We start from the raw sequence: 13,723 nt of genomic DNA on the forward strand, positions 1-13,723 counted from the left end.
ACATTCCAAACATGTATGCCAAAAATTGCAGTCAGAGGTATTTGCCACAGGTGCATTGCTCTTGTTGATGACCAAGAGGCCTGAATAGGATGGTTTCCTCTTCCTTCAAATAATATGTGCCTACGCCATCCTTATTCAACCATTTCTGCATGCAAGTCACTTTGCTCCTGACTTCTTCATAAAAACATGACTATCTGGACTTCATATCTGCACATCTAGTATTCAGAGAGCTTGAATGGACTCTGTTCCTCATGAAAATCTTACAACATGGTATGGATTATGATTCTTTTTAAATTTACTTTAAAGGTTCTAGAGGCCCCATGGGTAAACAAGGACTGCAAGGAAGAGGGGGAATACCTGCAGCTCCAGGCTTCAGAGGTGATCAAGGGAGAACAGGACTGCAGGGCCCAGGGGGCTTTGAAGGTAAATACTGGTCCTGGGTCTCTCCCCCCCCCCTTTTCACTCATTTGAAAATAAATTTACATCAACTAATTATATGAGTTTTTAGCACAATTTTATGCATGTTTACTCAGACGTTATTCCCAGGTAAGTGGCAATGGATCGCAGCCTTGATTGTTAACCAAATCTGCAAAAAAAAATTGCATATGAGGGGGAAACAGTCATTCTAAAAATAAAAAGTTTACTTTGTTAGTAGTTGTGCAGCAGGGCATTGTTTTGGAAGAGGCGTTCCACCTTCTCTCCTAAACAAAAGGGGCCCCATTTTCAGTTTATAGCTTTAGAAGTACCTGGATTTAAGAATAAACCCCAAACAAATGCATTTCAGTTTATCCTACAGTGCCTGGCTCACAGTTCCCATTCCTAACCATGGGGGCGCCCCTGTACCTCCCCGAAAAGGAAACACAAAGTGGTGAACCCCTTTGTTGTCAGCCTCATTTAGGGAGAACTCCAGCATGGAAGACCACAATCCATGCAGTTAAGATCTTGTGCTTTGCAATAGAATTGGATAGGGTAACAGGGCAGAATGAAATCAAAATGTAATTTGTTGACATGGAGCTGTGGGAGATATAGCCCACCCCCCACCCCCGCCAAAACTGCCACACTTCAGTTCAAAGTTGTGGCAAGAGAGTAAGAGTCATTCTGTTACTGTTCCCCACTTAAACTCCCGGCATATGGAAAACTTGCAAGATGATAAGAGCTACTGACATGAGAATATTCAGCCACATAGCACCCAGCCCTACAGGCCAAAAGGGTAGAAGAGGACTACATGATGTCAGGTGACACTGAGGAGGGTTTATATGCACATAAAGCAAACACTTTTATCATCGGATGTCAGAGCTGCTGTAAAAATGGCTTCAGCTTAGTAGCTGTGAACACCTAACCTCTTCTCCTGGATTATTCAGCACTGAGCAGATGGCGGTTCCTATGGAATTCTTTCCATAAGCAGTGAAACCTTTAAGTCAGTTTACTTCCTGCAATATTTAAGCTCCCTTTTCCTCTCCACAGGTGCAGCTGGTGACCCAGGTACTCCTGGGCTGCCAGGTATGCCCGGCCGCAGCATCAATATGGGATATCTTTTGGTGAAGCACAGCCAGGCAGATCAAGAGCCCATGTGTCCAGTGGGCATGAGCAAACTCTGGAGTGGATACAGCTTGCTCTACTTTGAAGGACAAGATAAGGCACACAATCAGGATCTAGGTATGCATTTATAAGCTGAGCATTCTTCACATGGTTTTGTAAAAACAAAAACAAACTGCATTTTAAACCGAACCAATAATTTTCAGGCAACTGATAGAAATTACATATGTGGATGAAGAAAAGCTATTTTGAGATGTTAGGTACAAGCATAAATTTATCATACATAATACAGAGAGAGGAGAAAACCACAGATCTATCAGAGAGACTTGGCTTTTCTGTCCTATTCAGTTTAATAATTCGAGAAAGCAACATTCTTAGCACAAAGCCCAGTAGCATGTGTAAGTGCTTTCAACATGCCAGTAGTTTCAATCCCTTCTTAAATGCAAGAGGTATTATACTGTTTATACTGGTATAATGCTTCATTCTGGTTTTCAGTATGTTTTTATGACTTGTCCACACAATTTTTCTTGGACTAAAATAAAAATTCTTTCTTCTTAAAACAGCGGCAGATGTAATGGTTCAAGAAAGATGGGAGAAAAGAGAAAGGGCAACTATGTGGAATTCTTTTTTAGTCTGTGGTTTGCTGTTAGCTCTTCAACAGTCTTATCCCCAAAGAGGATCATCACCCTGTTTTCAAATAGCTAATTCCCTCCCCACTTTGGGGTTTTGCACCAAGATAAATGCAGTCAAGAGGGAGCATCATCATTAGCATTCTAGCAAAGCACACTCAACTGCTAATACATCAGGGTGGCACAATTGCATGGATGTGTCATTACAGCACTGGCAGAAGTTGCTAACAGAAAGCCATTGCACCATTCAGAAGAGGGCAGAAATGAGGGGCAAATGGAAATAGCTTGTCTGCATTTGTTGCTATTCTCATCCGCAGGTGCCATCTAATGGAGTGCAAATAGGGATGTGCAACAGTCAGGCTGCAGAAACACTATGCATTCAAAGCACACCCTCTCCTTCAGGAATCCTGGGCATTGTAGTTCACAATGCAACAAATCCCAGCACCTTTAACAAACTACAGTTCCTAGGATTATTTGGGAGGGGTGCTTTGAATGTGTGGGGTGTACCTAACCTAATGGAATTGCACCAACACCTGGCATAGCAGAAATGATCTTACCAGAATCACTCATAACACTCTTACTTCTTTAGAATCCAGAGACCAGAAAAGTATCATTAAAATCATGTGGCCAAGAACTTTGAAGTCTTTAGATATGGACACAGAATAAAGTATCCGGAATTAGAGCACCAGAAACCAGTAGAATCCATTAGATCATAGTGATTTCAGAAGTGGTGAATTGAAAAATGTACTCTTTGAAACTGGGGTTTTGCTGAGCAATTAAAGTATTATGAAGGGCCTCCCCCAGCCTCTTAAGGTTTCTGTTGGCCTCTGTTCTAGTTGTAATGAACCTACCTGAGAGTTAAACTTTCAGAACAAATTACAGAGAGACACTAATGAAGGTTTTGGCTCTTCTGGAGAGAATCCAAGAGGTCCTGCAACTAATTAGAAACAAGTATTTTCTTGTTAGTAGCTGCTCCAGAGCACGGAACATTTCAGAGCTAGTTATCTGACCAAACTCTAATTTATTACTTATTACTTACTATATTTATATGCCACCCTTCATCAGAAGATCTCAGAGCAGTTCACAAGATAAAAATGCAAGATAAAAGCACAAAAAATAGTTAAAACTCTAGCCAGGGTTCTTAAAAAATGCCTTTATTGAGCCGCATTTCCAGCTGATGCCCACTGCAGTCTTGGTGACCACTATAACAAGATCATATAAAAAATGAGAGGCACAAATACAAGATGGGTGACACCTGGCTTGAGAGCAGTACATGTGAAAAGGATCTAGGAGTCTTGGTTGACCACAAACTTGACATGAGCCAACAGTGTGACGCGGCAGCTAAAAAAGCCAATGCAATTCTGGGCTGCATCCATAGGAGTATTGCATCTAGATCAAGGGAAGTAATAGTGCCACTGTATTCTGCTCTGGTCAGACCTCACCTGGAGTACTGTGTCCAGTTCTGGGCACCACAGTTCAAGAAGGACACTGACAAACTGGAACGTGTCCAGAGGAGGGCAACCAAAATGGTCAAAGGCCTGGAAACGATGCCTTATGAAGAACGGCTAAGGGAGCTGGGCATGTTTAGCCTGGAGAAGAGGAGGTTAAGGGGTGATATGATAGCCATGTTCAAATATATAAAAGGATGTCACATAGAGGAGGGAGAAAGGTTGTTTTCGGCTGCTCCAGAGAAGCGGACACGGAGCAATGGTTCCAAACTACAAGAAAGAAGATTCCACCTAAACATTAGGAAGAACTTCCTGACAGTAAGAGCTGTTCGACAGTGGAATTTGCTGCCAAGGAGTGTGGTGGAGTCTCCTTCTTTGGAGGTCTTTAAGCAGAGGCTTGACAACCATATGTCAGGAGTGCTCTGATGGTGTTTCCTGCTTGGCAGGGGGTTGGACTCGATGGCCCTTGTGGTCTCTTCCAACTCTATGATTCTATGATTCTATTCTATCCCACAGACAGACTTTGTATTTGTGGTCAACCTCAGGTGGAAGACATCACTCGTTATCTGTTAGTCTGCCCCTTACACAGAGACCCAAGAGATCACTTCCTGAAATCTTTGTTCACATAAGCAAGCAGGTACACCCTGGCAGAAGTGGTTCAGTTTCTTTTGAGAGACAGTAATAGCTTTGTAACACAGAGAGTGGCCCTTGTTTATACTGGCGGGGGGAGGGAATCAGGAAAAAGGAGCTAGTACCTCTGCTGGGGACACATCATGCTCCTTCTGGGCTAGTTTGCCTACCTTTCATCCCCACCCTGCACTCAGCTCTCACCTGTGGCTCCTAGAAGCTGTCAGCATGGGACAGTGGCCACAACACCAGGGAGATGCCTTTGCCTGGTCAGCTAAACCAGGTGAGGGGAGCTGATGCGTCTCAAACTCTCAGTGAGTTAGAGACTTCCCCTGCATTCAAAGACAGGCTCTGGTGGATTGAGCAGACAAGACCAATAGTTGGTCCAATAGTCAAGAAAGCAGTTTCTGCACATGCTGTAGAGGAAAGTGAGGGGCAGGTGGGGCTTGTCAATCTGGGAAGGGAGCCCATCTAGAAGGACTACTCTGATACTATCCCTCTGCAGCCTTGTGGAATATCTTCGGGAGAAGAAAAGGCTAAAGAGTAAACCCTGCAAAAATCCAGAGTGGAGTCCCTAAGGCCATTGGATGGTGCCTTGTATGCCTCTTTCTGGCAACTCCCTTAGCCAACCAAACATACTGCTCTGCTTTCCTTTGGACCCCATCAGTGAGGCCAAGGAGGGCGTCTTGTCATCTGGGCAGCCCAGGACCTCTCCACACACGCTGCCCAGGCTTGTTCCCAAGGGAGGTCACTTTGGTGCTGCCAATGCAGTGGTTTGACTTTACTCCCAGAGGTGCACTCCATTTTCTCTTGAGAGAGACAGATGCCAAAAACTATTGTTACAAGTTTGTCATGGCCTTTGGCTAGAACCATAAATGTATTATCTAAAACCAGAACTAATGAAGGTTTGTGTTTTACTTTTTCAGGTCTAGCTGGTTCATGTTTGACTCGATTCAGCACTATGCCTTTTCTTTACTGCAATCCTGGGGACGTCTGCTATTATGCAAGTCGCAATGATAAGTCTTATTGGCTCTCAACAACAGCCCCTCTCCCAATGATGCCTGTGCAAGAAGAAGAAATCCGGCCTTATATCAGCCGTTGCTCCGTCTGTGAAGCGCCAGCTGTTGCCATAGCCATTCACAGCCAAGATGTCACTATTCCACACTGTCCTGAAGGATGGCGCAGCTTGTGGATCGGCTATTCCTTCCTCATGGTATTTGCTTCTTTTCTTGATTGTGAAACAAAGATTTTAAAATATACCTCTATATCCTGCCTTCATGCATGCCTTCCCTTCCCACTTGACAGCCAACTAACCTGTGCAGTAAGTGCACTTTGGAAGTTGGCACAGCAAGAAGCAGCTCTTCCAAGCAGGAACAAGAAGGGGCAGAAACATTCAGTGTTTGAGTGAAAGAAAGAGATTCTCACTCAGCCAGATGGGCGGGGTAGAAATAATAATAATAATAATAATAATAATAATAATAATAATATACCAATAGCAATGTTAAAACCAAATTGGAAACCAAATGTGGGATTGTAGCCTGCCCTGAGCTCCTTTGGGAAGAATAACATATAAATTAAATAATTTAATTAAATAAAATATATGTTGTGCTCACTGAGCCCCAAAACGCAACCAACAGGTGCACTGCACCAAGTACAGAGTTTAGTTGTCTCTCAGTATTGCTGCAGGAAGTTAGATACCAGCAAAGCTTTCTTCAGCCATGCTACCGGACACATAAGAAAATGTTCCCTTTATCGCTGCTGCTCCCAGGTGCCTTTGAGCTCCTTCCCTGGAGTCGATCAGGCTTCAATTCAAAACAACATGCTCTCTCCCATTGTACCCAAGAGGTACTACATCTCTTCCAGTTCCCACAAAGTAGTCTCAAGCAGATTTTTCAAGAAGCACTGGGAGGAATTTCCCTTGGTAAAGTGTATCTGCAAATGTGTTCAGATACAATTTGCTTGTGCAGATGTGTCGCCGCCGCCGCCCCTTTGTTGGTGGCCTTTATCGTTGTTTTATTCATTCAGTTGCAAGAGAGAGGATTGGACCCTGACCAGATGGGCTACCTACTGAGAGAATCTCTTAATTTTTTTCTGGATTGGGTTTCATTTTATCAGCTTTTATCCAGCCCATTATTGATTCTAGATTCAGCACTTCTACAATTTTACCTGACTCCAATTAAGAGGGTGGTGTCACACACCCCCCCTAAATATCTGTTCTCACTCAGCAGTTTCATATAGACCTTAGAAGCGTAGGAGACAAAAAAAGAGTCCTGTAGAACCAGTCACTCAAGTCAATGATGGTGCTAGTACAGATTACAGTGGTACCTCTGGTTAAGTACTTAATTCATTCCGGAGGTCCGTTCTTAACCTGAAACTCTGCTTAACCTGAAGCACCACTTTAGCTCATGGGGCCTCCCGCTGCCACCACGCTGCTGAAGCACAATTTCTGTTCTTATCCTGAAGCAAAGTTCTTAACCCGAGGTACTATTGCTGGGTAAGTGGAGTCTGTAACCTGAAGCGTATGTAACCCGAGGTACCACTGTATATACTTCTCTTATCTTGTATTTGAGCCTCCTACCTGGTCTCTCCTAGCACACTGCAGCTGGTGCCGAAGGTGGTGGACAGTCACTCGTGTCTCCAGGCAGCTGTTTGGAAGACTTCCGAGCAACACCATTCATCGAATGCAACGGTGCTCAGGGAACCTGCCACTACTTTGCAAACAAATACAGTTTCTGGCTTACCACCATTGACAATCAATTTCAACACTCCCCTTCAGCAGATACACTCAAGGCTGGACTCATCCGAACACACATCAGCCGATGCCAAGTGTGTATGAAAAATTTGTAAAAAAAAAAGTAAGTCATCTTGCAATGGCAAGGAACAAATCTTGTTGGTGCTTCTTTAACTTTGTTACCTCAAAAATTGAAATATCAGTTGATCACCATTTATCTGAAAGAACAAACCACTGCAATGGTTTACAACCAAGTTGGTTCTGGTTTCATTCCCATAATTTTCTAAGTAGTTTTTATTGTTGCAAAAAGGTTCTTTTCAGAGTTAAAAAAACTGGCAGGATCTAATTTCCTAACACATTTGCTGCCCACTAGGTCTGATTTTGGATGCGGGTGGTGCTGTGGTCTAAACCACAGAGCCTAGGACTTGCCGATCAGAAAGTCGGCGGTTCGAATCTTTGTTACGGGGTGAGCTGCCGTTGCTCGGTCTCTGCTCCTGCCAACCTAGCAGTTTGAAAACATGTCAAAGTGCAAGTAGATAAGTAGGTACCACTCTGGCGGGAAGGTAAACGGCGTTTCCGTGCGCTGCTCTGGTTTCGGTGTTCCGTTGAACCAGAAGCAGCTTAGTCATGCTGGCCACATGACCCTGAAAAACTGTCTGTAGACAAACACCGGCTCCCTTGGCCTGTAAAGCCAGATGAGCGCCGCAACCCTAGAGTCTTTCGTGACTGCACTTAACGGTCAGGGGTCCCTTTACCTTTACCTAGGTCTGATTTACAGCATTAAATGGGTTTTTATGCATTTTTACTGTATACTTAACCACTGAAAATAGCTCATAGTCATTGAATAGTAACCATACATTAAGATGGATGTGCAAACGTACATGGGAATCGGCTCAAAGAGCTGAAGTTTAAGTACCATTTTGGAACATAAAAATGATGAAAATAGAAGTTGCGCTCTGCCTCTGTAAGACTTTCATCTGTTAGACTTTGGCTTCAATTCAGCCAGAAGTTAGGCATGTTTCAGAGCCACCAACATCAATAGAACTTTAAACCTGCACCTACTTGTTGTATTTATGTTGCAACTTCATTTCAGGGCCAAATTTTTCCACCTAAATGCTTTTATTAAACAATATATTGCTTCATATGCATAATTGTCTCTATAGCTTACAGAACCTGCATAAGTGTTGCTTTTGACAGGTAACACACCAAACTTTTTGACATCTTGGACCAAATGTGGGATTGTAGCCTGCCCTGAGCTCCTTTGGGAAGAATAACATATAAATTAAATAATTTAATTAAATAAAATATATGTTGTGCTCACTGAGCCCCAAAACGCAACCAACAGGTGCACTGCACCAAGTACAGAGTTTAGTTGTCTCTCAGTATTGCTGCAGGAAGTTAGATACCAGCAAGGCTTTCTTCAGCCATGCTACCGGACACATAAGAAAATGTTCCCTTTATCGCTGCTGCTCCCAGGTGCCTTTGAGCTCCTTCCCTGGAGTCGATCAGGCTTCAATTCAAAACAACATGCTCTCTCCCATTGTACCCAAGAGGGACTTCTGAATACTCATGCTTAAGTTTCTGCTGCCAGTCTTTTCCTCCACTGCTCCCAGGTGCGAGCAGATGGAAGGAGGAAGCAAATTGTGCAAATGGCACAATTTTCTCCACCCAAGGAGAGTTAGGGCCTCTACAGAGATCCTGTTTTTTACACATTCATGACTGAGGCAGTTGTACACCATTCTGCTTTCAGTACTCTCCTGCTTTCAGTGCCTACAGAGGTTCCAGGGTGGAACATTGCTTCATTCTCAACAGGTGCATGTCCCACAGCTTTTTTCAGAAATCCTGTAGCTTTCCTTATTACATAGGTTTGGGCGTCTTAGACAGCAAGACTAAGAAAGCAGACTGATGCATAAGCAGTTCAATACTAATTCACTAATAATATTGCATCAATATGTTGCAGAACACATATGCAAAAAACATTCATCTGGAGAGAGCTTAGAACGCACCACTTTCCACATGACTGTGTGATTCTAACAGTGCAGTTCTGGTTCTGGGCAATTATTTGGCAAGACCTACAGGACAAATAGTGATCAATGAGTTTTGATTTTGTATAATGAATAAAAGATTGTATTTTAACATTGTATTTATTGTGTTTGGACTTATTGCAGTGTTTAAGCCATAAATAATCTCATATGATGAAACAAACACACTAGGCTTGAGTTTAGCGAAAGAAAGGAAAGCATTTCAGCATGAAAGCCTAGCACTTCCAAACCCACCAAGCCATAGGGGTTTTACTACTGTTTTCACAATCTAGCCAATGAGCACATTTATAGAATCATAGAATCATAGAATCATAGAGTTGGAAGAGACCACAAGGGCCATCAAGTCCAACCCCCTGCCAAGCAGGAAACACCATCAGAGCACTCCTGACATATGGTTGTCAAGCCTCTGCTTAAAGATCTCCAAAGAAGGAGACTCCACCACACTCCTTGGCAGCAAATTCCACTGTCGAACAGCTCTTACTGTCAGGAAGTTTTATTGTCAAATCCTTCCAAATCCAACGTGTCTGCATTCTCAAGAAGTAGCCAGTCTTTCAGCCAGCAGAAAGCTGCCGATTCATAGTACAGTCTTAAGTCCAGCAGGGCAAACCCCCCTCTTTCTTTTGCATCAGTAAGTATCTTAAATTTTATTCTGGGCTTTTTGCCCTGCCAGACAAATTTAGATATATCTTTCTGCCACTTCTTGAAGCAATCTAGTTTATCCACAATTTGTAGTGTCTGAAACAAAAATAACATTCTAGGCAATACATTCATTTTGATCACTGCAATTCGGCCTAACAAGGAAAGCTTCAAGTTCGACCATATTTCTAGATCTTTCTTTACCTCTGTCCAACATTTGTCTTAGTTGTCTTTAAATAAATTCACGTTTTTGGATGTCATATTAATCCCCAAATATTTTACTTTCTTTGCCACCGTTAATCCAGTTTCATTTTGAAAACTCTCTCTTTCAGCATTTGTTAATTTTTTTTCCAAAACTTTAGTTTTTTGTTTATTCAACTTAAATCCTGCCACCTGACCAAAGACTTGAATTAACTCTAAAACTCTCTTTGTACTAGTGTCCGGCTCTTGCAAAGTCAATACTAAGTCATCTGCGAATGCCTTCAGTTTGTACTGTCTGGCTCCGACCTGAACTCCTTTTACCAGCTGGTCCCCCCTAATCATATTCAACAAAACCTCCAGGACAGATATAAAAAGTAATGGGGATATTGGGCACCCTTGCCGTGTCCCTTTTTCTATGGAAAGTTTGTCAGTTACCACATTATTTACAATTAACTTTGCCTTTTGTTCAGAATATATTGCACCTATACCATTTTCGAACTTTTGGCCTACCCCCATCCCGTGGAGATTCTTTTTCATAAAGTTCCAAGAAATATTGTCAAAGGCTTTCTCCGCGTCCACAAAAATCAACACCGCTTTTGTATTAATATTTACAGTTAACAGCTCCATAATGTCAATTATATTCCTTATGTTCTCTGATAAATGTCTTCCTGGGAGAAAGCCTGCCTGATCTTTATGAATCTCCTCCACTAACACTCTCTTCAGTCTTTTTGCCAAAGTATCAGCAAATATTTTGTAATCCACATTTAGTAATGATATAGGGCGGTAGTTCTTAATCTGATTTTTTTCAGTTTCAGTCTTTGGTATTAATGTGATAAAAGCTTCTTTCCACGATTCAGGTGCCTTTTTCCCCTCTAGTATTTCGTTACAAACCTCCTTAAGCGGCTGTATTAACCAGTCCCTCAATGTTTTATAGTATCTGGAGGTTAGTCCATCAGGCCCTGGAGATTTCCCTAATTGCATATTTTGAATGGCACCCTCTATTTCTTTATCTGTTATTTTCTCGTTTAAAATCAACATACCTTGCTGCGAAATTTTTTGTAATCCATATTTCTTAAGAAAGTCCTCTATATCTCCTTCATTTTCAGGCCCTTGTGCATATAACCTTCTGAAATAACTCTGAAAACAATTGCTAATCTCGTTTGGTTTGAAAATGTTTTTTCCATCCACCTCCAAGCTTGTGACTGTGTTCAGTTTCTGTCTTTTCTTCAATTGCCATGCTAAAAGTTTCCCACATTTGTCCGCTGATTCAAATGTCCTCTGTCTCATTTGCTTGATTTTCCATTCTATCTCCTGGTTCATCAATTCCATGTACTGCATCTGATAAAACTTGATTTCTCTCAAAATTTCATGAGACTTTGGTTTAGACCTCAGTTTCTTTTCTCCTTCTTTTATTTTTTCCAAAATCTTGTCCTTCTTCTCATTTTGTTTCCTTCTCTTTAAAGAATTCTGTTGTATAAAGAAACCTCGCATCACAGCCTTACTTGCGTCCCAAATCACTCTTTTCTCCACCTCTGTCCTCAGATTTATCTCAAAATAGTCCTTCAAAGTTTTTTGGGCCTTTTTATAAATCTCAGCATCTCTGAATAGGGTGTCATTCATTCTCCATCAGAAGGAGCCAGCTGTTGTCAGTTTCATTTCCATCTTCACTGCGTTATGGTCGGAGCGTGTTTTTGGGCAGATTTCCACTTTTTTTATCCTTGGAGCCATTCCACTAGTAATCCAAATTTGATCTATTCTTGTCCATGTCATCTGTGCCTCTGAAAAGAATGTTCCCTCTCTTTCAAGAGGGTTTCTTGTTCTCCAGATGTCAATCAAGTCCATATTTTCAGTCATTTCAAAAAAGGTCTTAGGTAGTATCCCCTCTTTAGAGACCGCCTGTCTTTGTGCTTTGTCCATGTTAGTAGAAACGACGCCGTTCATATCTCCCAACAAAATCACCTTGTAATCCAGATAGTCCATTAATGTCTCATGCAATTTCTTATAAAATTCTGCCTTCCCTTCGTTTGGTGCATAAATGCCAACTATCAAAAATTTTTCTCCTTGGATTTGTATCTCAATTGCCAAAATCCTTCCATGTTCATCCTTAAAGATCAATTTTGGGGTCAACTTCTCCTTTACGTAGATCACCACTCCTCTTTTTTTAACTTTGTCCAACGAAATAAATTCCTGTCCTAATCTTTTATTTATAAGCAATCTTCTATGTGCCCTTGTAACATGGGTTTCTTGTAAGCATATCAAATCCAATTGTTCTCTTTTCAAAATATGAAAAACTTCACGCCTTTTTCTGGGAAGGTTCAGTCCATTACAATTCCAAGTTAGAAATTGCAGAGACATTGTTATTTAGTTGCCTCCAGTCGCTCCCTGCGGCTGGTCTTCTTCCGTTGGTGACTTGAGTCCAAAAGTCCAGTTTCCAAGATCTGTTTCCGACGTTGATTCTAACACTCCTTTCAAAAGGTCCTCCTCGTTTCTGTCCAGGAATTGTGCCTCTCATTTTTTTTGCCCAAGTGCAATACTTTACATTTCTCCCTATTAAAATTCATCTTGTTTGTTTTGGCCCAGTTCTCTAATCTGTCAAGGTCGTTTTGAAGTGTGATCCTGTCCTCTGGGGTGTTAGCCACCCCTCCCAGTTTGGTGTCATCTGCAAATTTGATCAGGATGCCCTTGAGTCCATCATCCAAGTCGTTGATAAAGATGTTGAATAAGACCGGGCCCAAGACAGAACCCTGTGGCACCCCACTAGTCACTCTTCTCCAGGATGAAGAGGAACCATTGATGAGCACCCTTTGGGTTCGGTCAGTCAGCCAGTTACAAATCCACTGAGTGGTAGCATAGTCAAGACCGCATTTTACCAGCTTCTTTAGAATCATAGAATAGAATCATAGAGTTGGAAGAACCACAAGGGCCATCGAGTCCAACCCCCTGCCAAGCAGGAAACACCATCAGAGCACTCCTGACATATGGTTGTCAAGCCTCTGCTTAAGGACCTCCAAAGAAGGAGACTCCACCACACTCCTTGGCAGCAAATTCCACTGTCGAACAGCTCTTACTGTCAGGAAGTTCTTCCTAATATTTAGGTGGAATCTTCTTTCTTGTAGTTTGGAGCCATTGCTCCATGTCCGCTTCTCTGGAGCAGCAAAAAACAACCTTTCTCCCTCCTCTATGTGACATCCTTTTATATATTTGAACATGGCTATCATATCACCCCTTAACCTCCTCTTCTCCAGGCTAAACATGCCCAGCTCCCTTAGCCGTTCCTCATAAGGCATCGTTTCCAGGCCTTTGACAGTGGCACTATTACTTCCCTTGATCTAGATGCTATACTCCTATTGATGCAGCCCAGAATTGCATTGGCTTTTTTAGCTGCCGCATCACACTGTTGGCTCATGTCAAGTTTGTGGTCAGCTAAGACTCCTAGATCCTTTTCACATGTATTGCTCTCAAGCCAGGTGTCACCCATCTTGTATTTGTGCCTCTCATTTTTTTTTGCCCAAGTGCAATACTTTACATTTCTCCCTATTAAAATTCATCTTGTTTGTTTTGGCCCAGTTCTCTAATCTGTCAAGGTCGTTTTGAAGTGTGATCCTGTCCTCTGGGGTGTTAGCCACCCCTCCCAGTTTGGTGTCATCTGCAAATTTGATCAGGATGCCCCTGAGTCCATCATCCAAATCATTGATAAAGATGTTGAATAAGAACCCTGTGACCCACTAGTCACTCTTCTTTAGCTTGTGTGTGTAAATATTGTTGTACACCATGCCAAACTCCAAGTGGTGCAAGATTCCAGGGGTTCCAGGCACTTACTCCAGGTCTGATTTCCTTCGAATGAGGGATGTTGGAGACTGGTGTCTTTATGAT

General features: G+C 42.3%; 1 protein-coding gene across 1 annotated transcript in view; it reads left to right on the forward strand.

Annotated features, from left to right (window-relative positions):
- Positions 1 to 9,114, forward strand: part of COL4A2 (collagen type IV alpha 2 chain) — a 215,906-nt gene extending 206,792 nt beyond the window's left edge. The window contains exons 45-48 of the mRNA XM_081855449.1: positions 307 to 423; positions 1,465 to 1,656; positions 5,167 to 5,453; positions 6,833 to 9,114. Of these exons, the coding sequence (XP_081711575.1) occupies positions 307 to 423; positions 1,465 to 1,656; positions 5,167 to 5,453; positions 6,833 to 7,087 (851 nt within the window). The 3' untranslated portion in view covers positions 7,088 to 9,114. The remainder of the gene's footprint in view (positions 1 to 306; positions 424 to 1,464; positions 1,657 to 5,166; positions 5,454 to 6,832) is intronic.
- The last annotated feature ends 4,609 nt before the right edge of the window (positions 9,115 to 13,723 follow it).

This window comes from Podarcis erhardii, assembly GCF_964252035.2.
Source record: "Podarcis erhardii genome assembly, chromosome: 3".
NCBI classification, from domain to species: domain Eukaryota; kingdom Metazoa; phylum Chordata; class Lepidosauria; order Squamata; family Lacertidae; genus Podarcis; species Podarcis erhardii.